Source organism: Saccostrea echinata, unplaced genomic scaffold (assembly GCF_033153115.1).
Source record: "Saccostrea echinata isolate AGI-Se365-2 ecotype Australia unplaced genomic scaffold, CSIRO_AGI_Sech_v1 ptg000005l, whole genome shotgun sequence".
Classification (NCBI taxonomy): Eukaryota; Metazoa; Mollusca; class Bivalvia; order Ostreida; family Ostreidae; genus Saccostrea; species Saccostrea echinata.
The window spans coordinates 986,262-1,013,756 of NW_026889754.1; the positions used below are offsets into that span (position 1 = coordinate 986,262).

The 27,495-nt window shown below is 33.0% G+C and overlaps 1 protein-coding gene across 1 annotated transcript; it reads right to left on the reverse strand.

Annotated features, from left to right (window-relative positions):
- Positions 1–8,277: 8,277 nt before the first annotated feature.
- Positions 8,278–22,154, reverse strand: LOC133179913 (uncharacterized). The gene is made up of 5 exons (XM_061314590.1): positions 22,120–22,154; positions 21,735–21,998; positions 19,461–19,578; positions 15,826–15,978; positions 8,278–8,563 (listed from the first exon to the last, which is right to left on the reverse strand). Exons 1-5 carry the CDS (start codon positions 22,152–22,154, stop codon positions 8,363–8,365), a joined length of 771 nt encoding a protein of 256 aa, XP_061170574.1. The 3' UTR covers positions 8,278–8,362.
- Between the last annotated feature and the right edge of the window lie 5,341 nt (positions 22,155–27,495).

The window sequence follows — 27,495 nt, forward strand, 5'->3', positions numbered from 1 at the left end:
CCGTAGTTAGTTGTGGCATGGGTTTTTTTGTTTGTTTGTTTGTTTCTTTATTGTTTAACGTCCCTCTCGAAAATTTTTCACTCATTTGGAGACGCCACCACTTGCTGGTGGAGAGCTGCAAATTTATACCTATACTCGGCACTCAAGGCCATTGAGTAGTGAGTGATCGTTTTCGTGTCAACACCTACTGCGACACGGGAACTCGATTTATACGGTTTCATCCGAAGGACCGGTCTCAACGCCCCGCAGTGGATTTGAATCAGCAATGTAAGGATCAGCTCCTTACTTCGCGACTCTAGAGCAGAAGCTCTAATCACTGCGTCATGCCGGCGACGATGCGGCATGTAATACGTATTATAAACTGTGAATTATTTAATCACACCTCTGATTTATTAGAGGATCGTGTGTTCTCTTCTTTCAATTTGTATTGTTTTAATGACTTTTCAGCTTGATTACAGATTGTTTACTTCATACCTTATTTATCCAATCATATCAACTGATCATATTTAAAATATTCAATGTCATTTACTAAACTCATGTTCAATAAGATTTTGAAGGTTTTGGTCTTCTTTAAAGAGATGATCTTACATATTAATATATAACTTAATTTTGGTTGTAACGCGTCATTTCATTGGATAAAAAAAATTAGAATAAATCGTAAAACCTGGACTGCCTATGTCACAATGACTTACGTCAAAATGTATCAATCCGCTTGACGTTTCATTGAAAATACGTACAATTTGAAGGCATTTTTTAAGGAGAAATTGTCTTATTTTTCCACTTAATGATGGAAAATTAAATTATAAGGAATGAATTTAATAGCTACCCAAGTTATACTGATATAACCTGGGTTGGAACAGTTTACCCTTTTTTATAAACCGCTTCGCCACAACCCAGGTTATACTAGTATAACTTGGGTAGGTATTAAGGACAAGGTTCCTGGTTATCGTATAGAATTTTTCAAGAACTCTTGAGTAGGTTTAAATGTACTAAACAGGCTATATTCTCAAAAATAATGATCGGTGCCGGTATATCTATGTTTTGTTTCAATATATAAATTTTCAGCCAAGATATATAGAAGTCATAGGAAATGAAGATACAGTAATGTATATAATACAAAAACTGTACGAAATAAGTGGGTTTTGGAAAATATTATTTTGAAAATTTATGTAGGTCCCATTTATCAACATTTTACATGGGAAATGCATTGAGATTTGTAAAAACACTGATTTGACAAAATCTAAAAAAGAATGTTGGCTTGGTAGGATAAACGATCCAGAATATAGCCTTTTTAGTACATTTAAACCTACTCAAGAGTTCTTGAAAAAATCTATACGATAACCAGGAACCTTGCCAATGCCAACTCTTTAGATTTTAAAACCAGGAGACATACATCTCTTAGGTATGAATATATTTTACATATAGTACACAATAGAACATTTCATATGAGCAAAATATATGTATAATATTAAGTATGAATAAAGCATTTATAAATCCAACAGTTCATTTCCTAATATGTTTGCATAACATATATATTTTCCAAGGTTACACATTTCCTTTGTATTTGAACTGGTCAACAATTGAATTACGGTAGTTTATAAACACTTGAGCGGCAGACATAATAGTTTCTGACGTACTTTTTTCTCAAATGTTCATAGTTTGGGCATTTAAGTATAAAATGAAATTCATCTTCTAAATCACCCGTAGAACAAAGATAATATTTTCTAAAATTCCTAGGTATATCATTATATCTTTCGATTTCAATTTTTAAATCACGATTAAAGAATCTTATTCGGGAAACACATGTTCTATAATTTGTGTGTAAAGGTTTACAAAGGTACGATTGTAAAGTAAAAATGTCCACCAAATGTCGTTATAAAAATCCTTTGAACGAAGTATGAATATTTGACAATGTTTTTTGTTTGAAAATATCACAAATTCTTTCATACAATATCTTAACAGAGTGTGAATCTACATTACTTACTTACTTACTTATGCCTGCTACCCCTTTTGGGGCATAGGCCACAGACAAGATTCCTCCAGGCCCCTCTATCCTGAGCAGTGCTTTCAACCTCCTTCCAGTTGAATCTACATTACTGTTGTTATATAGATCTGACAGACCATTTAGATTGAATTCCTTTTTAGCTCTACTGGTCAGAGACCAGATGAGCTTATGTGATAGCTTATGTGATAGTAATGTGTCCGTCGTCCGTCCGTCTGTCTGTAAACAATTTTTCAAAACGCTACTCCTCCTACAGTTTTGGTCTGATTTCAATATAACTTGGCAAATAAGTAGACTGCACTTGGATACGGAATTCTGTGTATCGGTTTTTAATTTCAATGAACGGTGTTGCCATGGTTACTAAAAATAGAGATTTCTGGGAAATACTTTCAAAACGCTACTCCTACTACAGTTTTTGTCTGATTTCAATAAAACTTGGCACACAAGTAGACTACATAAAGATACATAATTTTGTGTATCGGTTTTTGATTTCGATGAACGGTGTTGCCATGATTTGGTTACTAAAAATAGAAATTTCTGTGAAATACTTTCAAAATACTACTCTTCCTACAATTTTGATCTGATTTCAGTATAATTTGGCACACAAGTAGACTACACTAAGGTACATAATTGTCTTTATTGTTTTTTGATTTTGTTGAATGATGTTGCCATGCTTACTAAAATCGAAATTTCTGTAAAATTCTTTCAAAAGGCTACTCTTCCTTCAGTTTTAGTCTGATTGCAATAAATCTTACCACAAAAAGAGACTAAACCAAGGATCATTATTCTATTTATTGCTGTTGCAAAGTTTCAAGTCCAAGTGCTACTTTTATCTTCCTTCGTTATAAGTACAAACCAGTAGATCAACAGTCTCATCAGAGACTTCTGGTTTATGTTTGTAATCCACAAATCACCATTTTCTACCATATCCTGTAAACATGACTTTAATATACAATTGTCACTATTTTGTAATTTTTAACCAGTAATTTCATTTTTTTTAATAAATTTCAAGTGGTACTCTTCCAAGCTCACAATCATATCATTACAAGTACATTTAAAATTCTCTTACAGTATGACATATGAACTTTTTCTACATCCAGTTCCTTGTGAAAACCCCAAACTTTGATGCATAGCATAAAACACTACTTACATATGTATCAAAAAGAGCAACTTTAGTTTCCACATTAAAATTCAGATTCATTTTTTATAACAAACTGTACATAGCATTTTTACTTGATGAAAAAAATGTTTTTGAGTTTGGAAAAAATGTCCATTATAGTAAACATCATACCCAGGTATTGAAATTGGTTCACAATATCTATATCTTGCCCAGGGCAATGCCATTTTTCTAATGGTTTCAATTTTCCGCCATTTCTAAATGTAATAATTTTTTTCTACAATTACAGTTAAATCCCATTGAACATCGTAAGAATATAGAACATTCAACATTTGTTTCAGACCATGACATAGCCTTAAGAATCAGGATGTAATTAAATTAAATTCGATCCTCGCAAAACACCCTAACCCTCCTAAGCTTAACATCTCTTGACAGGTAGTTCATATATTACTTTTAATTTGAAAAACTGAGGTCAAGACCAACCAGAAAATTTCCGAGAATGATTGACTATTCGTATATATTCTTATGTAACACTGGTCTCAAACTACTCTAACCTTGAAGGTCATGATTTGAACAATCTTGAATATACATTTCCTAAGAATACTTGAATTTAAATAATAAAAAATCACGCCCATGATGTTCTTGAAAATATTTTTAAAAATAATTTCCACTATATTCCAATGTAAATCTTTGATTAGCAGTTTTTTGTATTGCCCTGAACAACTTAACAACAGCTTTGGACAACTTAAGTCTGCACTACTTCAGAATGCTTGATTGGGCCACAACGCTCACCTGAGTTACTTTAGACCTGCTGTTTTCCATCAGATTTTAAAGTGATGTTTACATCCCCTTTTATAGCCCCACCTTAGCTCTAACAGGGCGAAAGTTCAATAACAATATAACTTATATGACCTTGCGATTATCGAGAAAGAGGCCCTATTATGTATAAATGCATTATGTAAAATTTAATACTGGTTTTAGCCAACTTTTACCCGGGGTCCATAAATAAAAATCCTCACATTTAGGAAATGATTGCATTTTTACGACTCTATTGTGTTTCTTCAGATTTCTTATTCTTGTATAGTTACATGCAAAACACGCTACCCCTCTTGTAAACATTTTGTCGCCATGATATGGACAATTTAAATTCTACATAAATAGGCATAAATTTTATACCCCTGTTCCAAAGAAGTTGGGGTATACTGTTTTATCCGTTAGTTTCTATGTGTCTATCTGTCTTTCCTTAATAAATTTTCGGCAGTTTTCTCAGCACCTATTCTTCACAGATACTTGCAATTTTAGCGCACTCTTTGTTTTGCCACATCATATGGTGGGATTCATTTTATACGAATTTGATGTCAACTTTCTGTCTCTGCATCTGTGTCTGTGCATCATTCACATCAAAGCAGGGGTATAACTAGTGATCATTGGCTCACAGACTTCTTGTTGACCAAGTTGGACCAAGTTGGTCTGGTGAGGAGGAATGATATTTTCTTATAAATGCAAGTAAAACTTAAATCCCCTATACTGTTGACCCAGTCTATCCCCACAAAAATCTTGCATTCTACATCCCGCGAGAACACTTTCATTCAATATCTGGTCTATTTTTTCTTAAAACTGTTAATAACCTAACCCTACTTCTACTTTATTTTGTTATATCCCGTTGGAAGAGGGCATGGCCTTTCATGTGTGTCAAGTATGGTAAACTAGAACTGTCCAAAAGGGACAAATACCCCCCGCTGGGTTTTTCAGAGAAAGTACCAAATCACTAATGTTTTCTAGATGTGAGAGGTGTTCACAATTTGCTTAAACATTTACAGTGAAAATTTAATTACTCATTATATTTTTTATACGCCCGTCTTAAGACAGGACGTATTATGTTATAGCATTCATGTCCGTCCGTTTGTTAGCTTTTTCATGTCCAGCTCATAACTTTAATACTATTAGGCCTAGAATTATCAAACTTTGTCAGCTGATACATCTAGGGTAGAAGGTGTGTCGCACATTAAAACCAGGTTGCTCTGACCTTTATTAAAGATGCTATGGCCAAATATGGAAAAATCATAACTAGAAAACCATTAGACTTAGAATAAAAAAACTATGTCTTTTAACTTTTAAATTACACAATCCCAAAAGATGTCAGAGTATTGCAGTATCTTTATTAAAAAGTGTTAAATCAAGAAAACACTAGTCTTATTTTTTTCATTATGTTCTTTACAGCAATCTGTAACAAGAAAAATTCCACCTCTCCCATGGGTGTAATGATCAGGCACTGGTCAAGGAAAATTTTGATAGCAGAAAATTGCATGTCAAATTAGAGATAAATTAATGAGTTTAGTGTGAGGAGATAACTGGTAGAGCATCTCTGATCAAGCAGGTGTTATCTACATCTCTTGGGAATTGGGCAAAAGGAATCAGTCTCTTAATTAATTGCTTGTGTTGTATTGAATTGTTCTTGTTGGCTAGTCTTACTTTCAAGATAATTTTGATGTAATTAAAACTAATTTGATATTGTATATAATAATTAAAACTTATATGATATTGTATAATATAATTTAAATTAATTATTTATTGTACATTTTTTATTTTAATTTTTATATCTTTACAACAAATTGCAGACTGCCTTGTCTCACCAAGATGTCATTCGAACAATTGAATCTAAACTGTTTATGATAATTTAACAATATTTGATGGGTGTATCATGCTGTGGTGGGGCACTTTATTTCATGAATGAAACTAAGGTGCAGCCTAATAAAACATCAATACTAATAATTACAGTGTTATTTATTACATTGAAAAAATAGTTTGCAACTATCTGCCATCTTTGTGAGACATGACACTCTGCAAATTAATTGTTGAAAAAAAAATCATAATTAATTATACAAAATCAAATTGATTTTAATACCTTTATATCAAACTCATTTTAAAAATAAAAGGCTGGTTCCAGTAATTATGTATTTTGACAGACATAAATTACAATTAAGAGACTTAAACAACAGAGATCTTTATTTCTTTCTTCCCAATTCCCTGGAGATATAGATAAGACCTGCTTGATCATAGATGCCCTAACAGCTTCCCACACTGAACTCATTAATTAATCTTTAACTGGATGCATGTCCACTCATTACTCCCAAGGGACAAATGGATTTACACTATCTGCTGTGTAATGTAAAAACTGTTTTTAATACTTTGTGATTTTTTTTTTTTAGTTCTAATGAGTAGTTTTAAGCTGTAGTTCACATTTTTGTACAGATGTTCTAGATTCTATGTCTCAAACCTTTGACATGAACCCGAAATGACTCAGTCAATAAAAATTAAAAAAAAACACCTGTAAAATGTAGAAAAATTATCAAATAATGTTGAAAATACCAGGTGCACATCTTCATATGGTAAATAATAAGTGTACAAATTTTCATACAAATCTATGCAATAGTCTCTGGGAACTGATCCAGACAAAACCACATAATAAAAATGAAAAAAACACCTGTAAAATGCAAAAAAATTATCCAATCATGATGAAAATACCAGGTGCACACCTTCATATGGCAAAGAATAAGTGTACAAATTTTCAGACAAATCCTTGCAACAATTTCCAGGAAATGGTCCGGACAAAATCTCGTCTACAGACAGACGGACAGACAGACAGACGGACAGACAGACGGACAAGCTGATTCCAATATACCCCCCTAAACTTCGTTTGCGGGGGGTATAATAATTCTCTTGTCAGTCGAAAATGTTAAAAGTATACAGATAGACAGACAAATCCCAAACATCGGGATATCAGCTCACTAAGGCTTTCAGCTTAAGTAAGCTGGAACAGCTCACCAGGGCTTACAGCTTAAATTAGCTGGTATAGCTAGCAAGGGCTTACATCTTAAGTGAGCTGGATAGCTTACAACGGTCAACACATCCTGTACCCCAGGATACATCATCTAATAAGACGTATAAACCTGTCTTCATAGCTATGAATAATATTAAAGTTTTAAAAGTTTCATCTTCTATTTATCTGCTCTATGGATACACCAAAATGACTAGCATTAAAATGTCAAATATGACAAATTGTAGTCCTTAGTGAAAATTAGACCATAACGTAACACACAAACATTATACCTGACAACTTTTCTGTAAACATTAGCTATAGGTTCATCATCAAAATATACAGAATTTAGTAGATCTGTTGAATTTCATACCTGTCCATTTACTATATAAAATTAAACTACTTCTCATCAAAACACACTACTCTGCTAGTAAATTTACTTACAGTCCCATTTCACTTGCCAAAACGTAGAAAATTATTGACAAAACATAGCCCTTACTGCAAATCTTAGACAACTTTTAATGTCTGTATTCACCAAAAATATGAATTACTGATAATGTACGCACTAAGACAATCACTGATTACTGATAAAACTGTTTTACTCACAAGCCTAGACAAGTTGTTTTCATCAGGACAATTACTGATAACCTTAAATAACAAATTATGACAATTACTGATAAAACACTGCATTTACAAACTATGACAATAATTAAAAATACACTATGTGAACATAGTAAACATAAATTTAAAGGTATTACCTGACAAACTTTGACAATTTACTGACAACCTCTCACATATACTGATAATGTATTGTTTATAGACAAATTTTGACATTAATTCATAATGAACGAATCACTGAGAAAACTCTGACAATTACTGATTATGTATTTTTCACTGAAAATCTTTGACAATGACTGACTATTTACTGACAAACTCTGACATTAATTCACAATGTACTGACATACTTTGACTATTATTGATTATGTAATATTTACTGTGACAATTTTTGATAATGTACTATTTACTGACAAATTTTGACAATTTATGATAATTTAATGTTTACTGACAAACTTTGATAGTTCCTGATAATGTACCATTTACTGACAAACTTTGATTACTACTATGTAACGTTTTCTACTGAAATTATTAATTATAATTTTAACTGTGTATGATGAGAAGCATTTTGAAAGGCTGTTTAAAAACAGACAGACAAAAGATAGATAAAAGAATGACAGACTCCTGGCCAAAACATAAGCTTTCTTGTAGTTTAAAAAAAATGACAAATCAAAAAAAAAAATGTTAAGTTTGTATAATTACCTTTCTTTAAATAAAAGTTCATATTATAACATTATAACATATAATAACTACATACAAATGTATATGACGAAATAGGCAGTGGATGGACATAAGTTGATATGTTTATACATCAGAAAAACTTATATTTTCCATAATCTTGTACTGATCCTAACCAGCAGAGAAACTCAGCCATTTTTAGTCTGTCCTCAGCTTTAAGAATGTCAAATGACTCGGTGTACATTATCTTCCCTGGATTATCAGATGATCCTATCTCTCCCTTACATATGGATATTGAATGCTCCAGTGTGATTTTGAGGAAAACAAAAATTAACTACAATAGAAACAAGAGAACTGTAAACAACATGAATATTGTAGTTTTTTTACTACAATTAAGAAGTCAATTATTTGCTGAGGGGGAACCTCCAAAAAATGTCTGACCAGACAGTAGGAGGTCAAAATGGCACCATTACATAATCAGAATTCTGTGAAAGCCTCATTAAATTTTATTCAGTGGTATAAGAGGAGTTATGGACAACAGTTGGATACTCTCAGTAGCAGATATATAGACATAGAAATGGAAAGATGTACACTCCCATCATTATATACTCGTAAAGCCAGAGGAAATAATTAGTGTTAGAGTAACATCAAAAAAATATTGAGATTTATTCATTTACAAGAAGTACAGAGAAAAGATATATTTTCATGAAACTTAAATGAAAAAAAAATCGATAACTTTTGTCAACTCAATCTGTAACGTTTTACTTGTAAATCCTTCCTGAATCTTAAAAGTAACAGGTCTAAAGAGGTAACCTTTAATTTTCAATCCAAGACAGGCTACTGAGAGATAAGCTGATGTTACAGAGATTTCAACAACATGGTTTAAAGTCAGTTTTCGTAAACTCTGTTGTTGTTATAATGACCTTGTTAGCAAAATATAACCTATCAGTGAGTCATATTTTAGCTGACTTGTTTCATACACATTGTTAGGCCCTTGTTTTTACACTAAATTTGACTATGGAATGTTCCATCTCTTTGATCAATGCATAGGGCTCACTGCAAGTGTGACCGGTCAACAGGGGATGCTTACTCCTCCTAGGTACCTGATCCCACCTCTGGAATTTCCTGGTTTATGCCCTCTTCACAGATTTGTTAAAAGCAAACCTGTTTACCCATATTGTTGATTCTCAGTATTTTTTGTTACATTTGTCAGTGAGGTTTGACATTTGCCCGTAAAATTTTACTTTCCATCGATTTTACACATATTACTAGAGAAACCACCGCATTTTTGGCAACCCGACATCACTTAAGTGTTTGAAATATTTCTTTTTTAGTGATTAAAAAGCGCCAAACTGAGACAGATCATAACGAAAACTAACTGCTAAAATCCAAACGAACGGATTTCGGATTTTCTGTATTTTCATTAAAGCAAAACGTGAGACCTATTATGGACTCAAAATCCGTAAAAAATACGGCGAAATTGTAAGAGTAAACAGGTCTGTAAAAGATTTTTTAAGATTTATCACATTTTGTTATTTTCACCCTTTTCATTAATCAAGTCAGTAGAAAATGTATTATTTAAGATGTGCCTCAATCATTTGAATTTACTACTGTAGACCCTCTTTAATCTGGAAGTTAAATCTCATAAGCAAATAGTCCAGATAAAAACTAGAGTTATGTCTTAAGGGCATGAATGCCCCATCCATGGTTCAATAGTAATGCAACATGAAAATTTGTATTAGTGTATGGAGTTCGATTAAAATACCTTGAATAGTTTCTGTAAAGCTGAATTTAATACAAAATAAATAATATTTACATTTGCAAATGTTTTCCCTTATATAACACTATTCTAAGCAAGGGGTATTTAATTCTGTGTAAAAACAGGTTTGTCCTTAAAATTCATTGTTCAGTCATAAATGATTCACGTAATTTCACAGTGACATCATAAGGGGTAGACGAATTTCAACACATTCGATTTATACCGTTGAGGTTTGAAAAAATTCAATCATTTTATGGTTTTAAAAGTCAAAGGTCATTGGGACATTCAAGATGAAAAGAAATGGAAAAAAATTGATAAATTCTTCGAAAAAAAAGTGGGCGCATATAAGCTTACATATAAATATCTGGAATAGTTTCTTTGAGCTTAAAACAAATTTGAGAAAAGTGAGGTCAAGATCAAATGAAAGGTCAAGGTAAAAAAAAAATACTGGTGATGTTGAATAGTTCTCCCTAATATGTAACAGCATTTGGTGTTTGGTAATGAATGTTAATTTGTACCTTGAAAACAAATAACAGAAAGGTGATGTCAAGGTAAAAGGCAATGTTAAGGTAAAAATATTGAAGCAAATGAAAAGCTCTAATTTATATGTATAAGCATATGAAGTTTGAAAAAAATATCCTGAATACTAGTATATTTCCTTTGAAATTTAGTTTAACACATTAATGAAGTCAAGGTCAAAGGAAAGATCAAGATAAAAAATGTCGATGCAGTTGAATAGCATTTGCCAATATGTATCAGCATGTAAGGTTTAATAAAATCTTTGAAACTAGGCACACTACGCTAAAAACAAAGAACTACGAACGCAAACTCTTGATTCCCATCTTATTCAACTTGCATTTTGGCCATTACAACTTACTTGAATACAAAGAATAGTTCATTAGTAATTGATTTATTAATTAAACCAAGCATCAAAATGTTAATTGCTTTTTTTACAACTCATTTCATAAGGGGGATGGGGTGGGGGTATGTAAAAAAAATTATACATTGAAATCAGGCTTTAAAACATCACCAAATTTTCAAATATGCATGGAAATGGATAAATGACCCTTAAATCTGTCTGTATGTTAAGTTTTTGTAAAATTCAATGTATAATTTTTTTTTAAAATTTGTCATAGCATTTGAAATCAGTTTCAGTTTTGCTGTTTTATGCCCCCCCCCCCCCCCCAATGAAACATAAAAAGCTTTGGTGTGAATTTATGAAATGACACTTCATAATACCTGTAAAAAAAAGATTTGTTGTTACACAGGGGGGGGGGGGGGATATGTTTTGAAAATATTTTCTGTTTTTGATTGATATTTATACTGAAAAACATGTTTTACCAAAATCATAGAGTTATCTCTCTTTGTTCATCCAAATAGATTAAGTTTATGTTTTGTGAAAATTCACATAAATATCTATATAAATATGAGAAATCATTAAAATCATGAAAAATACTATTATTCACAGTTCTTTGAAGTAAAGGTCAAAAGAAAGGTCAAGATGAATAATGTTGTTGCCATTGAATAGCTCTCATTAATATGTATTGGCATATAAAATTTGATAAAAAATTTCTTGACTACTTTCTTTGAAACTAAGCCTAACACAATTTTGAAGTCAGATTAAAAGAAAAGTCAAGATTAAAAATGTTGATTTCATTGAATAGCTCTCATTAACTCTTCAACATTGAGTAACTCAAGATCTCCAGAGCCTGGTACACTGAGTAACTTTGCTCATCAGTAGCCAAAATGGGTACCGTTAGAAAAATCATCATAAAATCTTTATTTCTTTATCAAATTTATTAAGTAATACATCATTGAAAAGGCAATTAATTCTCTATGAGGATATGTAAATTTCATGAACAATTACAAGTAAAATTAAAATAATATTGTAATTATAAAAAAAATCATTTGAAAATTTAAATTTTCGTAAATTTTGATTAATTTCCTGCTATGAAGTTTTAAAATTATACAAATTCTTACCATCAATTGAAAGACAAATATTTCCTGAACAAAATGATATAAAACATGATAAGGTTTTATCAACACAAGTCCAAAAACATTTCAAAGGTTTTATCAACACAAGTCCAAAAAAATTTCAAATGAATGATGTCACTGTTTCTCTAAAAATCAGAGTTTTTCATCACCAGTCACAAGTCAATAAAATGTGTACACTTTTCACTAGTTAGCTTTAGTTTCTTCAAGTTTTCACTGCAAAAGTCTACTGCCAGTAATAGACTTTTGTGTGGTAGTCTTTGAAGCAAGTGCTTCTTGCATTACAGCACAAAGGAACATTGCATTTTTCGCATTTCATGGTGGTTTTTGTTTGTTTAATTGGATTTTCGGCCACAGAACATCCAGGATGACTGTTTTCGTACAATACATGTTTCTTGTTACACAAAACACACACTGTATTGCCACTTCCAGTACTGCAGGCCAGTGGGATTTTTCGTGAAGTCGAATCTCTGGTTGTGCATCAAGTGAACGGGGACACGGACGTTTGAATCCTCTCCTTTCCTGGCAGTAATCACCTATAAGTTGGTGAGCAACATCAAGTCGATAGCTGAGCATGTCTCGTTTCCTTTTGTTTCTTGGATTGTGGTCCAAAACAATTCCCTCTTAGACATATGAATTGTACAGAGCTACTTCTCGCAGGCGGATTTCAATCTTGCGGTACCAGCGAAGGGATTTTTTGGACTTGTGGTCATCTTCGACATCTGATAAAGTCTGTCAACACCACCCATGTATGCAGCATAACCCTTCACTTTGGTGTGACAGGAAGCTCAACTTCAGTGCCATCTTTGTTCTTTCTGGTGTTGACGAGATCATCTTCTTCTGGTCTGTGGTATGACGATCGATAATACACGAGCGCAGCTAGGTTAAGGACGCCCACGAAATATACGCCTTTAATATATTCAGGGAAAATGAATACAATTTTAATATTTTTTTAACAGCATTAATTTTGATAAATGTGATTTGTGGTGTTTGCACTTGTATATGTCGGGTCTCTGCTGAGTTCGGCCAAAGCGACATCGCTTACATCAGCTGTTTGTCACGTGACAGGTTTAAAATTAGAACATATAGGTACTACTACAAAGATCGTAAAAGTTCAATGATATACTGGCATTTTTCCACTATAAAATTTATTCTGTTTTCTTTGAGACAAATTCTTAACACGAAAAGTGCTGGAAGCAACTTCCTCATTCTCGAGAATTGTTTAAAATTTAGCCATCTTTCTATAAACTCCAGTCAAAAAAGTAATTTGCAATTGAATAATGTTACATTACGGAATAAATCAACCATGCACAACCAGCTCCCAGCATTTTTCAGAATAGTAAGAATAATAGCTACACGTGTTTAAAAATTCAGAATTTATAGTGAAGTGGATATCGTTGAACTTTTGATATTTTCGAGGGGCTGGACCTGTCATTCTAGCATGTTACTGTACAAATGTGCTCCCTACTGCTTTATATAAAGTCTACACATTATCAATTTAGTTTGACAATAAAATGTGGATTAACATATTTCAGAATATTTCTCTCTTTTGGTCCGACTACGCGTGTTTCATATTTTTTTTTTTTAACAAGCTACAATAAAAGCTTGATCCACACCTCAAGTACAGAGAAGCTGTGTGTCAAACTAAGAAAAGACGTCATCTCAGTAAGTACAGCGAGATCAAGCTGGCTTTCATTCTACATACGCTAAGTGCTATTATGGCAAGATAAGTTGCACACCCATTTATCTTTATAATATTTATGATAAACGAAAGTATTAAGTGTGTTTTAAAAAGAACATATAGTATTTATTCATCGGATTCATTTGTATTGCTTTAATGTGACGTCATAATAGCTTTACCGAACCTCTGCATAGGCTGACGTATATATGGGAGTCTTTAACCTAGCTGCGAGGCGATTGTCCTTCCAATATTGTGCCAACATTGTCCACACATCAGCCAGTCTGACATGCCTCTCCTTGCATCTCTTGCTGCAGGAATCATGGCTTTGGGATATCCTTTTCTGCTGGGCCTAACTGTACCACAGAAATAAGTGTTCTGTGTATACAAAGTTGGACTAGTATAAAAATTGTCCGTGTAAATGACGTACCCTTTATTTTCAGGGGCAATAAATAAAAGGGGTGTTCGATTAGGCTATTGTATAGTGTAACTGTTGAATATTTAAATGGGCTAGATCCTATTGTATTGCAGCAAAATTGGATATATGAATGAACTAGATATGTCGTTATCACCACGAATGCCCCTGCAAGCAGGCAGAAATTCAAATGCAATATTTAGTAGTTTTATATTTCAACTTGACCCTATTTATATAATAGTGTTGTGCTTTTTCATGCACTACTGTAAATCTGGTTCATGCACTACTGTAAATCTGGAAATTTTTACGTCAATTTATTTTTGCGAATCTGGGTCAAAAGTCTGTTGATTAATTTTTAAGTTTAAAATTTTTGCAAATCGTCATTTGAAATAAAGTATATAAAGCTCTTAAGATTTTCTTATACGTTTGTAAGTCACGCATGTACATACAATAAATTACGAATAAACATACAATATTAAACTATGCCAACGTTCAATAATCAGAAAAAAAATTAGAAAAGATAAATCATCCAAAGTGTTGAAAGTTTTCATAACATTTTTCATAAATCACACATGTACTTAGAATATATATAATGATGTAATCTTTAGATAAAGACATTTTTTGTTGTTGATTTATTTTTAAGAAAAATATTTTTGCGAATGTAATCATGCGCAAATTTGCTAAAAATTTATCTACAGCAAAAATTTTCAGATTTACGGTATGCCTAAAAAGTAGTCAGGGTTTGACGCATGGTGCACGAGGCAAGTGCACTATTTGTCAAACCCTGACTACTATTTAGGCATAGTGCATGCAAAGTACAACACTATTGTTATTATTATGCTGACTGTTGTATAAAAACAACAATATTTTCTCCATTTCCAGTGTTTCATCACCTCTTACAAACATGTTAGTAGACCCTATTATGACGTCACATCCTGCTACATGTACCTCATAATCTTTTTGTCAAATATTTGAAATTAAGGTTATATATATTAAAATACAGTGGTCTAGATAACGGTGTACGTGGTGTAATCGGTAGTGCATCGGACTGACAATCTCGGGGTCATGAGTTCAATACCTGGCATGGGCGCTGTCACATTTTCCTTAGAAAATGAAGCTGTGCACTATTTTGGCATAGTATGCTTATGCTATATAAATCCTTTGAACACTGTGCAATATAGTTGGGTATTGATTATATAGAGACAAACTGACAGGAAACATAATAATTTCTGGTAAAATACCAGCATATGCAATTTCAACATTATACATACATCTCTACAAAAGTTAGAGAGCGGAAACTGAAAATTTCTTATTTTTTCCTAAGTTCAAGAACAATAACTGTCAAAAATCATGGAACATGACCAAATTCAAACTTGACCTATGTATTCCTAAGGCATATCCATATGTCAAATTTGAGTTGAATGTGTGCAACCATTGCAGAGATAATGAACAGAAAGTGAATGACGGAACTGGATAACACTATATGCTACTGCCATTTTATGGCGGGGGCATAATAAATGTTTCTTTGGGGTCCAAAGTGGAGATTTTTTTAAAGTAAGATATATAACTTGATGGTGTTAAATAGTTTACAGAAAACATACCCTCAGAGGGTCTTTGGTCCTCAGAGGGGATTTTTCTTTCTCTCATCTTTTCAACACCATCTCATTATTTATCCATTATATAAATTTTGTAAAAAAATTAAACTGTAAGGTTCTTATAATTCATTGTTTGTACTGGTTAAGAAGTTCTTACTTTTGTTTCCATACAGAGGATTCCAAGAGAACTGGGATAAAATACTGAACACATGGACTGGCCAAGCAGCTCTGCTCCGACTTGTGCCATCACTCTGGTGCCAAGTTGTTTTTCAATATCTACTGCACCTTGATTAACTGGAGCTTCTTTTACCTACAGTTTAGATTTAAAATTTGGATTAGTAGCACAGGAGAATGCACAAGACATTGCAACATCCTGAACTGAAAACCCTGTTATTTAATTTTTCTGGGTTTTTTTTCACTAGTTTGTCAAATGAACAATTTGTAACATATTATATTTTGTAAAGTAATAAAATACTATACTTTGTTGCAATTAAAATACCACATTTTAATCTCAAGATATTTGAAGTTAAAGCAGTCAAAAATCTCATTTTGTTACTTTTTTCCAGAACAGTTTTTTTTAAGATTGCTATGTGCTAATATGGTATAAAGAGAAATGCTACTGAGGGTTTCTAAATGCAAAAGCAATGATGACTGGCATGCAATTTCAAAATCTTCTTCATTTTTTTAAGAGAAATACTAACTGGCTCAAAAGATTCATGTGCTAAAATGAGATTCAACTTGCCCCATATTGATTTTATTTTTCATGGTCCTGCTGTTCTAATAAAGAAGATTTTTGTACGCAGCTAGGTTAAGAACGCCCAGGAAATATACGCCTTATATATTCAGACAATTTTAATTTTTTTCAATGGCATTAGTTTTGATGAATGTGCATTGTGGTGTTTGCACTTGTATATATCGGGTCTCTGTCGAGTTCGGCCAAAGCGACATCGCTTACATCAGCTGTTTGTCACGTGACAGGTTTAAAATTAGAACATACATGTACTTCTACAAAATTGTATAAGTTCAACGATATACGTGTATCTTTCTGCTATAAAATTTATTCTGTTTTCTTTTAGACAATCTCTTTAATCTGAAAAGTGCTGGGAGCAACTTTCTCATCAAAGATCGTAAAAGTTCAAATACATTCAGGCATCTTTTTGCTATAAAATTTATTCAGCTTTGTTTTAGTTTTTTTGTTTTTGCTGGGAGCAACTTCCTCATGCTTGGAAATTGTGTAAAATTAAGCCTTTATTCTTCTATAAACTCCAGACATAGATGTAATATGCACTGGAGTAATGTTACATTACGGATTAAATAAACAAAGCACAACTAGCTCCCAGCACTTTTCAGAATAGAAGGAATAATAGCTACATGTGTCTAAAAATTCATAATTTTTAGTGAAGCAGATATCGTTGAACTTTTGATATTTTCTAGGGGCTGGACCCCGCATTCTAACACGTTACTGTACAAATGTGTTCCCTACGGCTATATATAAGGTCTACACATTATCAATTTAGTTTGACAATCAAATGTGGATTGATATATTTTAGAATAACTATTTATTCTGGTCCAATTAAGCTTGTTTCATATTCATTTTTATTTTAACAAGCTATGATAATACCTTGATCCACGCCTCAAGTACACAGAAATCTCAGTTAGCAGTGTTTTCAATAAGAGCCAGCAACCGGCAAAATTAACCGCCTGTACGAGAAATTTTGCCGGCTATTAAATTTCAGTCACTGGGATTTTGTCGGAGTTTGTACATGAAATCCATAGATTTTTATCACGAATATCTACATGAGCTAGAGTTACTTCCCTTGAGTGTGCTCTTTTTCATTGAAGTTTGATTTGATCCAGTAAGTACGGTACTACAACTACTGAACAAGGCTACAGCTACAACTTGCAAGAATAAAGTTTAAAGAATAATTTTTTAAAGAATAATTCCAACCTCATCATCATATAAAATTCACAACTCAACAATTGTGATTTAACTTTAGCTTTACAGGATAGGATCAAGATTATTGAGAATTTGGGGCTTCATTGACATGGCCGGTCTAAAATGTCGAACAGGAAAATAAATGTTTTTTATTAAATATTCACTGTCACTGCACACGCTAGGTCAAGATTAACACAACAGCAACTATTTATATCTAGGCTATATTCTACATACTCAACAGTCAGGGGTGAGACTGAAATCCGTCATTTTTAAAATGACGATTTTAAGCCATAAAATAAAATTCTTATTATGACTTAAACTCGTCATTTTTAAGAAAATGACGAAAAACAGTCATAAAAATTTAGAGTGTTTCTAGAATACCGAGTTACCTCTCTTTGAAAAATGTTAGATCCACCAACCGAAAAAAGGACAAAAACATCGTAAACGAACTTCATTTCTCTAATACAGTTGACTACAATACTGGTTATGTTGACAGTATAAATTTCCCAAGCAAAAATAAGAGTGGAAGAGTTATTTGTCAATTTATTTGCATTAAATAGGAAAGAAGACGAAAATGACGATATTCCGTCTTTTTTTCAAAATGGAGGGTCTGGGCGCACTGAAATATCTCGCTTGTTTTACGGGGCGCACTACTTTTTTATGGCTTTAACTTTTTGTCAAGACTTTTCTCTACAAGTACGTATTCTTCCATACGGTGTACTATATGTTTTTATAGGGCTAAAAGCCATGTAAAAATGGCGAATTAGTTCTACCAAAATTCGACATTTTACCGCTAAATAATAACTTTCACCTTCCATGTTGATGTTCTAACGCACATGGTCGGCAGTAATTAGTGACCCGGATGAAATGAAACTTGCATAAACACTCCTTTTTCAGCGGTGAATTCAAATTTCGCTTTTATGTAACCAGGATAGAAGAATTAAGTTGAAAAAGAAAATATGACGATAGTAAGTCATATTGACAAAAATGACGAAAATACGTACTTAGTAAATATGATGATTATCCATCATTTTTCAAAAATGACAGATTTCAGTCTCACCCCTGACTGCTCAAAGTGCTATTTTGGTAAGATAGGTTGCACATCCATTTATCTTTATAATATTTATGATAAAAGAAAGTATTTTAGTGTGTTTTAAAAAGAACTTATAGTATTTATTCATCAAGATTCATTTGAATTGTTTTAACGTGATGTCATAATAGCTTTCCAGAACCTCTGCATAGGCTGACGTACCTATGGGAGTCCTTAACCTAGCTGCATAATGCATGTCCCCATTTTTTTCTGTTAAAAACTTTGACCCCCTAATGTACTAAAGCAATATTACTTCTACCTTAAAACCACGATATAATCTTTTATTACGGGAGCTTTTGTCTTTCTGGATAAGTGAAAATTTCTTACACAATATCTAAAACGAGGTAAGTTTTTGAAAAACAAGTTGATGAAACAAGAATATCAGCAGTATCGTTTAAAGTCATCATTTCGTACGCTCTACAGTCAATACAATGACCTTGTCAGCAAATACAATCTATCATTAAGTCAAATGCTGACTGACTTTTTTCTTACTAATTGTTAGGCCATTATTTACACACTGGTCAACAGATTTTGCCTTCATTTCCCGATCACGACAAGGAGCACACAGCAGGTGTGATCGGTCGGCAGGGGGTGCGCACTCCTCCATGGCACCTGATCCCACCTCTGATGTTTTAGAGGTCTGTGTTTGCTCTTCTCCTATTTTTTAATGTTTAATGGACTTTTGAGCTCGAATACTGTTGGTTATCTCCACATATTTCATTGCCTTTAAAAGACAAAAAGAGTTCCATTTTTGGACTAAAATTACCTCCAAAAGAAAAAAAAGTTCTTCCTCTGTCTTCCTCTCAGAAAAGAAATGATAAACCAAATCAGGGTTGTTCCTTTCCACTCTATTATTACAGGTGAAGGACCGGCATGGTATTTCACTGAAACACAAAATATTTTCTATAAACACAACTTATATGTTTAAATTTAATTAATTTTCATATGAATTCGAAGTACTATAGATTTTAAAACAGTGATGGTTGTATGTTTTCACTCATTTTGTGATGCCACCACTTAGCTGTTTGAGGGCCACAAATTTAGATCTGTATTAGTACTTACAGCCTTTGAGCAGCGAGGGAATTTTTTTCATGCAAGCACTTTAATATGGGTCCTAACTTTATATGGTCTCATGTAAAGGACTGGTCTCCATGCAGGGTTTGACATTAACTTTTATGAGTACTAGACCAGTCGGGCTACATCCTATAATTTTTACTAGCCCTGACTATAAAATCACTAGCCCTGACCAAACTTGCAAATTTTATTTATTACTTAAAATCACTAATTTTAATGAGGTAAATAATTTTGAAATCGTTTCTCTTGCGCATTAAGATTTTTACCGACTAGCCAATTGAGTCAAATAAATTTTTTTATCCTAAATATTAATAAATTAATTGCAGACTATATTTTTTCAGTAACTATTTATACCATATTGATACTGAACGACGCTAGTTTCTACCGCAACTTCTCTATTACAGCTGTGGCTAAAAATAGCAACTGTGTCAAATGGGGATTCTTGGCTGTGTTTATTATCGAACAAATTAAGAAAAATTCTTTAAAAGTTTTTGGAATATTAATTTGAAAGACTGAAATGGGTTTTAACAGTTATTTTATCAACACGACCAATCGGTCTAGTTCACGTACATTTTACATGACCAGACCACTCATTTACTAGACTGGGTCGGTCGGACATGCCTTAGTGTCAAACCCTGCCATGTAACGCAGTGGGATTCCAACCTGCAGGATCAACTCCAGAGCAAACGCTCTAACCACTGCACCATGCAGGTGACTGGAAACGTCTGAAATATTACTCCTCTGGATTTGTAAAATTTGTGGGCCACAATGTTCACCTGCATAACTTTGGCCCTGCAGTTCTTCACCAGATTTTCCCCCTTGTAATGCTTACTGTGGCCCTACCTACTCCAGTGGTCATGATTTGAACAATTTAGAATATACACTACCCACGGATGCTTCATATAAGTTTCAGATTTTCTGGCCCAGTGGTTTTTGATAAGATTTTTTAATGATCTCACCCTATTTTTGACTTTTCTTGATTATCTCCCCTTGTAAGGGGGGAAGGTCCTTCATTTAACAATTTAAACTCCCCATCACCCAAGGATGCTTTGTCCCAACTTTGGTTTAAATTGGCCCAGTGGTTTTGAGAACAAGTTGAAAATGTGAAAAGTTTACAGATGGACGGACAGATGATGGACAACCAGTGATCAGAAAAGCTCTCTTGAGCTTTAAGCTCTGGTGAGCTAAAAATCATAGAAATTAATTTTAATGCAGACCATTACACTGTACTTTTTCAGAACAGCATCTTGTTCCTCTGGAGATTTCTTTTTTACAAATTCTAAACAGTGCAAGTCTAGAACACACGTATATCCAATGGTTAAACTCAGTGTGCATCCTGATTAAATTATGCTTAAATTTTGCTCAGGATGCACAGTTTCAATAAATGTGCATCAAATGGACACAATGACATCAAAAAGACATATATTATTTTTATTGGGGGGGGGGGGGGCAAAAAACTGACTCATAAAATAGTTTATTGTAATCTTAGCAAGATTTGTACAATTTTATACTGGCATTCCTACAAATACCACAAACAAAATAAAGTTGGTCAATGTAATGGTTTAGGCCCTGGATATCAGTCTGGGTTGCTCAGTTTGTAGAGCACCAGACTAGTATTTACTGTAATGCAGAGGGGTGGGTGGGAGTTTGGGCAGGTTTAATTCCTGATCCAGCTATACCACTGTATACATTTTCTCCTTTCCTGCTAAATAACTTAGTACCATTGGCACCCCTTTCCTGTTACCAATTTAAGACATCCACTTGGGAACTGATCTACTTGAAGGTTTTTAACTTTATCTAGAGAATAAATGTCACAGCATCCAAAACAGTAGTTCTGAATTTATTTCTGCCATGTTCATAACTATGGATTTTAGAGACATTGAAAGCTACCAATTATATTCCTTTTTCTGATCTGGAAGGTCACACTGTGCTTTGTGCCAATGTGATACACATTAAATATACTAACCCTTTTTTCAAAAAGAACATCCCTCCAAATACTTCAAAATAATTCTGGAAAAAATTGTCAGGATATTTAACACACACTGTATCACCATGATGACCCTGTGACCTTGTGTGTCCTCTCCTCCTTTTCCCCCTGTCCTCGGACTCTGTCTCGGTAAACAGTCTCTTTTTGATCAGTTGAGATGTCTCAACTGCAAACTCCCTCACAGCAAACACCATTCCATTCAGCTGACACTGTGTATATGTCTTCACAGATGAATCCAATCCTCTGAAATATATACAGAATTTTTTATATTCTTGTCACTTAAAACTATTTCATACAATGGTAGCTTACGTGTCAAAGTTCTACCAATGAACTGTGCATTATGACAGATAACTTCATGCCTTACAAACTGAACTGAAACAATCCAAAATCTGTCTTCATTCTGTATTAGGCCAATAATAAAACATAGGTAATCAAAGATTACGAAGCTCACCTCGACGAATGTTATGTATAAGTAAGGCAAATTTCACATAATATTTTTTTTTTCCTAAATAGGGTACATCCCGAGATCAATACATGGATACATGCAAGTTTGGTTTAAGTAGGACTTATAGTTACTTGGAAATAGACCTGCTCAATAAACTTTTAACCTCTTTAGTAATCAAGATAATTGTCGTCAGTTCCAACATCCAAAGCAAGTCTGGAAGTTTTCATCCTTAGATGCACCATCTATGCAAGTTTAATCATAACAGGCCACAATATTATAAAGCTTCCCCAAAAAAATTACTCTGGTCACTCGTCTGGAAAATGTAGATCAGATTCAGAATCCAAAGCAAGTCAGGAAGTGTCCATCCCTAGAAACACCATCCATGCTAATTTGGTTAAAAAATGGCTAAAATTCACTCATGTGAAAAATCTAGGTCAGATCCAGCATCCGAAGCAAGTGTGGAAGTGTCCATCCCTAGATGCATCATAAATGCAAGTTTGGTCCAGCTAGGGCTTATAGTTACTTGGGAATAGACCTGCTCCTAAACCTTTAACCTGGTCATTCATCTGGAAAATCTAGGTCAGATCCAGCATCTGAAGCAAGTGTGGTATGTCCATCCCTAGATGCATTATACATGCAAGTTTGGTCCAGGTAAGGCTTATAGTTACTTGGGAATGGGACCTTCTCCAAAAACTTTAATTCCTGGTCATTCATATGGAAAATCTAGGTCAGATCCAGCATCCGAAGCAAATGTGGTAGTGTCCATCCCTAGATGCATCATACATGCAAGTTTGGTCCAGGTAGGGCTTATAGTTACTTGGGAATGGGACCTGCTCCAAAAACTTTAACCTGGTCATTCATCTGGAAAATCTAGGTCAGATCCAGCATCTGAAGCAAGTGTGGTATTTCCATCTCTAGATGCATCATACATGCAAGTTTGGTCCAGGTAGGGCTTATAGTTACTTGGGAATAAGACCTGCTCCAAAAACTTTAACCTGGTCATTCATCTGGAAAATCTAGGTCAGATCCAGCATCCGAAGCAAATCTGGTAGTGTCCATCCCTAGATGCATTATACATGCAAGTTTGGTCCAGCTAGGGCTCATAGTTACTTGGGAATGGACCTGCTCCAAAAACTTTAACCCGGTCATTCATCTGGAAAATCTAGGTCAGATCCAGCATCTGAAGCATCTATGATAGTGTCCATCCCTAGATGCATTATACATGCAAGTTTGGTCCAGGTAGGGCTTATAGTTACTTGGGAATGGACCTGCTCCAAAAACCTTAACCTGGTCATTCATCTGGAAAATCTAGGTCAGATCCAGCATCTGAAGCAAGTGTGGTAGTGTCCATCCCTAGATGCATCATACATGCAAGTTTGGTCCAGGTAGGGATTATAGTTACTTGGGAATGGGACTTGCTTCTAAAACTTTAACCGGGACGCCGACACCAACGCCGACGCCGGGGGTATAGCATAAGCTCATCTTGACTTCGTCAAGGTGAGCTAAAAATGATTTGTATGATGTACTTCAACAGACCCATCAAAATCATCCCTGCAAAATCTTTTTTTTTCAGCACTTTGAATTTTTTCTTTAGTTTTGATAGAAATAGAGATTGTTTCATTTTAAAACTAAAGTACTAATATATAATTTTTCTAGGATGCTTTTTTGATTGAAAGTTTTTATAGAAATAAATAAATATTAAGTAGGGCTCCGCGTAAAAATCATGCAGGTAGCACAGAAAAGGCGCTACATCGATAATCTGCAAATTCATTAAAACTGAGTTGAATATATTCATTTGGGTCTAAAATGAATGATAACGAATGGATTTGTTATAATTCTTCTTTTTTCATATAGCTAGGGATAGGGTACTCCAAGGGTAATTTTGTATGGATAGTGTGTAAATAGTGCATATTTCAGAAAATAATTTCTTCTAAACCCAAGAAGATGTATAAAATCTAAACACATAATTACAGTGAAAATGGAAAGTGTAAATTAAATTTACTCTAATATTTTTGTGCAAATGAAGGATTGAAAAGATACAGGGTGTTAAAAATCTGGAATTTGTGAAGATGCTTCGTATGAGTGATCTCCCTTAGGAAATTTATATAGGTGGCGGTAGTTAAAAAAAATGGCGGCCTCCATGAAAAGCTGTACTCTGCAAAGTAATGAAAGTTATTTTGATGCATCATGTGATGTTCATTGCAAATATCCGTGTGAATTGAGTAAAAATGATTGAAAGGAATTTACAAGAACAGATTGGACATAGAGCTCGTGTAAATTAAGAGGAAAAAAATCCGTGAAACGAGAAAGTGTAGCTTGGGAATATTACTGTGATCGTGTTGATAAGGGTATCAGCAATTTTCCTTATTACTGACATCAGTATGGTCTATGTCGGAAGTTTAGCTTCTAATTTAATCCACCAGAAGCCAAGAGTAAGCCCTCAGAGAGGAGTTGCAGTCCGATTGTGTCAGCTTACTCAACTTGGAGAGGGAAGATAATGTACCGGCGCCACCGGTACATTTGGACCGGCCTGCCTAATTGAAGACCTACAGGTAATTGAAGACCTACGGAAGACCTAGGGAAGACCTACAAAAATATGGGCTATATACAGCAAAACTGATGTGATATTCTGATTAAAAATGTCTTAAATATATAAAATACACAAAAAAGTTTTATAAAAAGAGGTTTTAAAGTGTATTTTTCAAGCTCGGTATGGGGAACTATTTCTTCTCTCAGACGACCTATCGCAAGAACGGTAACTCTGGTTAACTTGTAAACAACAACATGTATATTATGGTGAAGTGAACAGGGAAAATGAGAATACACAAAAAAAAATTCAAATGATATTTTTTGAGTTTTCCAATCATTTTTATAATAAAGATATAAGCTGGAATATGAATTTTGATGAGATTGATATGTATAAATTAATATTTCACATTAGATGTATACTGTCAATATTATCTATAGTCAATATTTAATTATAGTTTATTGCAATTCTTCAAACATGTAATATGTTTTATGGGATAAATATTAAATATTTTAATCTAAAATATTGATATGTATACTGTGGATTTGTCTTAAACCATGTAAGGTAAGATATCACTCTGACCTAAAGGCTTCACCACTAATGTGTTATATACACACCCTGAGGATATATCCATGTTTTGATTGCAATTATCAACATACCCCACTTGCTCTGATGAAGTTAATTCACAGTCAACAAAGCAGATATACATTTTTAAAAATCTTTTAATTATATTATCTTAATTCTTACAGAGACACTCATTGTCTGTGCTTCATGAAAGAATAAGATTTCTTAATATAAAATAACTTTTTAAACCTATTAAGTGAAGCAAATAAAAAAACTCAATGAATTTTACATGTGAATAAAATGATAGCATTTTGAAAAAAAAAATTCCAAAATGGTCACTTTTTTCTCTTAATCAAAAACATATTTATATTACAGTGGCAAAAACAATTAAAAAAAATGTATTTTAGAATAACCCGTCATGTACTCCCAGAAATACTACTTAAAATATTAAGAATAACATTAAATAAGGAATATTTTTTAAACACGTAGAGCCAAAATATACTGTATATCGTTCTTGAACATATTTTGATTAAATAAATAACTTACACTGTTTGACCTCTCCTTAAAATAAGATCAATATAATATGTCATAAACTGAAAATAAATATTAACAGATTCAGAAATATGAATATAATAAGACTTTTCAAGTGGAATTCCATGAAATATAAATTAACACGACAATTTAAAATCTACAGAATTAATCAATGAATTTATGGATAGCAACAAGAAATAGTTTAATATATTCTGTCTGTTATTTACATACAAAGTACACAAATTCTTTTTATAAATTAAATAAGTAACATGTAATCACTTAAATGAAATGCATGCATATTTTGAGAAAAAAAAAATCTTTTTTTGCTGTTCAGGCTCAGTGAATGCAAGAAGATTTTGTAAGTGATTGTGGCTCTGATCTTTAAGAAAAAATACTTCCAATTTTTTAAACGTTTTAACACTCTGTCAAAGCATAAACATATTTATTTATGTGTATATAACACATTATTTATTATAATATTTAATTTGTACATTGATATACCAATGAAAATAATTTTGAAAATAAACTAAAATTTTTAAAAAGAAAGAAAGGAATTCGGTTAAAAAAAAAAAAAGAAAAAAAAAAAGAGTCCATGCATAGGAATCATGGAAACTTCTTATAACAATTTAATAATTCATTAAAAAAATATACATATATTTTATGATTGATCAAATTATGGTATTATATAATATGTATATGTCTCTGCTTTGGTTAAGTTTTTTTTTTTTTTTATTTTTTACCAAGTAGAATAATATCTAATTGAATATTCCCTTTTATTATTTCATCTTTGATTTAATTATTTCAAAATATCTTCAATGCTTCTGTTTTTCTTCATTTAACTATTGATTTATTTACATTTTTCTGATGTGTTTTGGTGAACAGCTGATTTGTTATTAACGCGAGTTATCGTTCTTGCGGTAGGTCGTCTGAGAGAAGAAATAGTTCCCCATATCGAGCTTTAAAAATACACTTTAAAACTTCTTTTTATAAAACTTTTTTGTGTAATTTATATATTTAAGACATGATTAATAAGAATATCACATCAGTTTTGCTGTATATAGCCCATATTTTTGTAGGTCTTCCCTAGGTCTTCCGTAGGTCTTCAATTACCTGTAGGTCTTCAATTAGGTATACCCCATTTGGACAGCTGTTTGAACAGCTTGATAGGTAGGATATAGTTTAAATTCACTTCTTATATATGGTTATTGATATTTTATACAGTAAAGTATGTATTGGGAAAATTGTTGGGGATGGCCAGTTCCTACATATATCAATATCATGTCCATTTTGAAAAAAATGACATCTTACACATATATATGTTAGAATAATGTTACTGTGTCTTGGGACAGGCCCTGACCACAGTTAGAATGCCTTCCATATTCCCGCAATGTAGCAGAAAATGGTGGAAACACTCTGAAATGATTTTGGAGAAAATAAATGAAATTGCATTGAAAAATAACCGTCAAGTTAATAATAACAAAGTTAACCTTTTTTGTCACAAGGATACCTTTCACCCCCAAAAATTAATCCATATAATGTAAGAGTTCAACACTTTTTGTCAACATTTTTTTTTACACGATTCAAATTTACATGCCATGTTGACAGTCAGAAATCTCCAAATTGTTCAGAGTAAATGCATTGACCAGAGTTAGTTATGACACGATAGCTCAGTG

Excerpts from the sequence above, each read along its gene's own strand:
- LOC133179913 (XM_061314590.1), bottom strand. The coding sequence starts at position 22,154 with ATGAAGACAGATTTTGGATTGTTTCAGTTCAGTTT. Across the intron at positions 19,579-21,734 it reads ATGTTCTTTTTGAAAAAAGG|TGAAATACCATGCCGGTCCT; the intron begins GTTAGTATATTT and ends TTTGTGTTTCAG. Across the intron at positions 8,564-15,825 it reads TCCTCTGTATGGAAACAAAA|TTAATTTTTGTTTTCCTCAA; the intron begins GTAAGAACTTCT and ends TTTCTATTGTAG.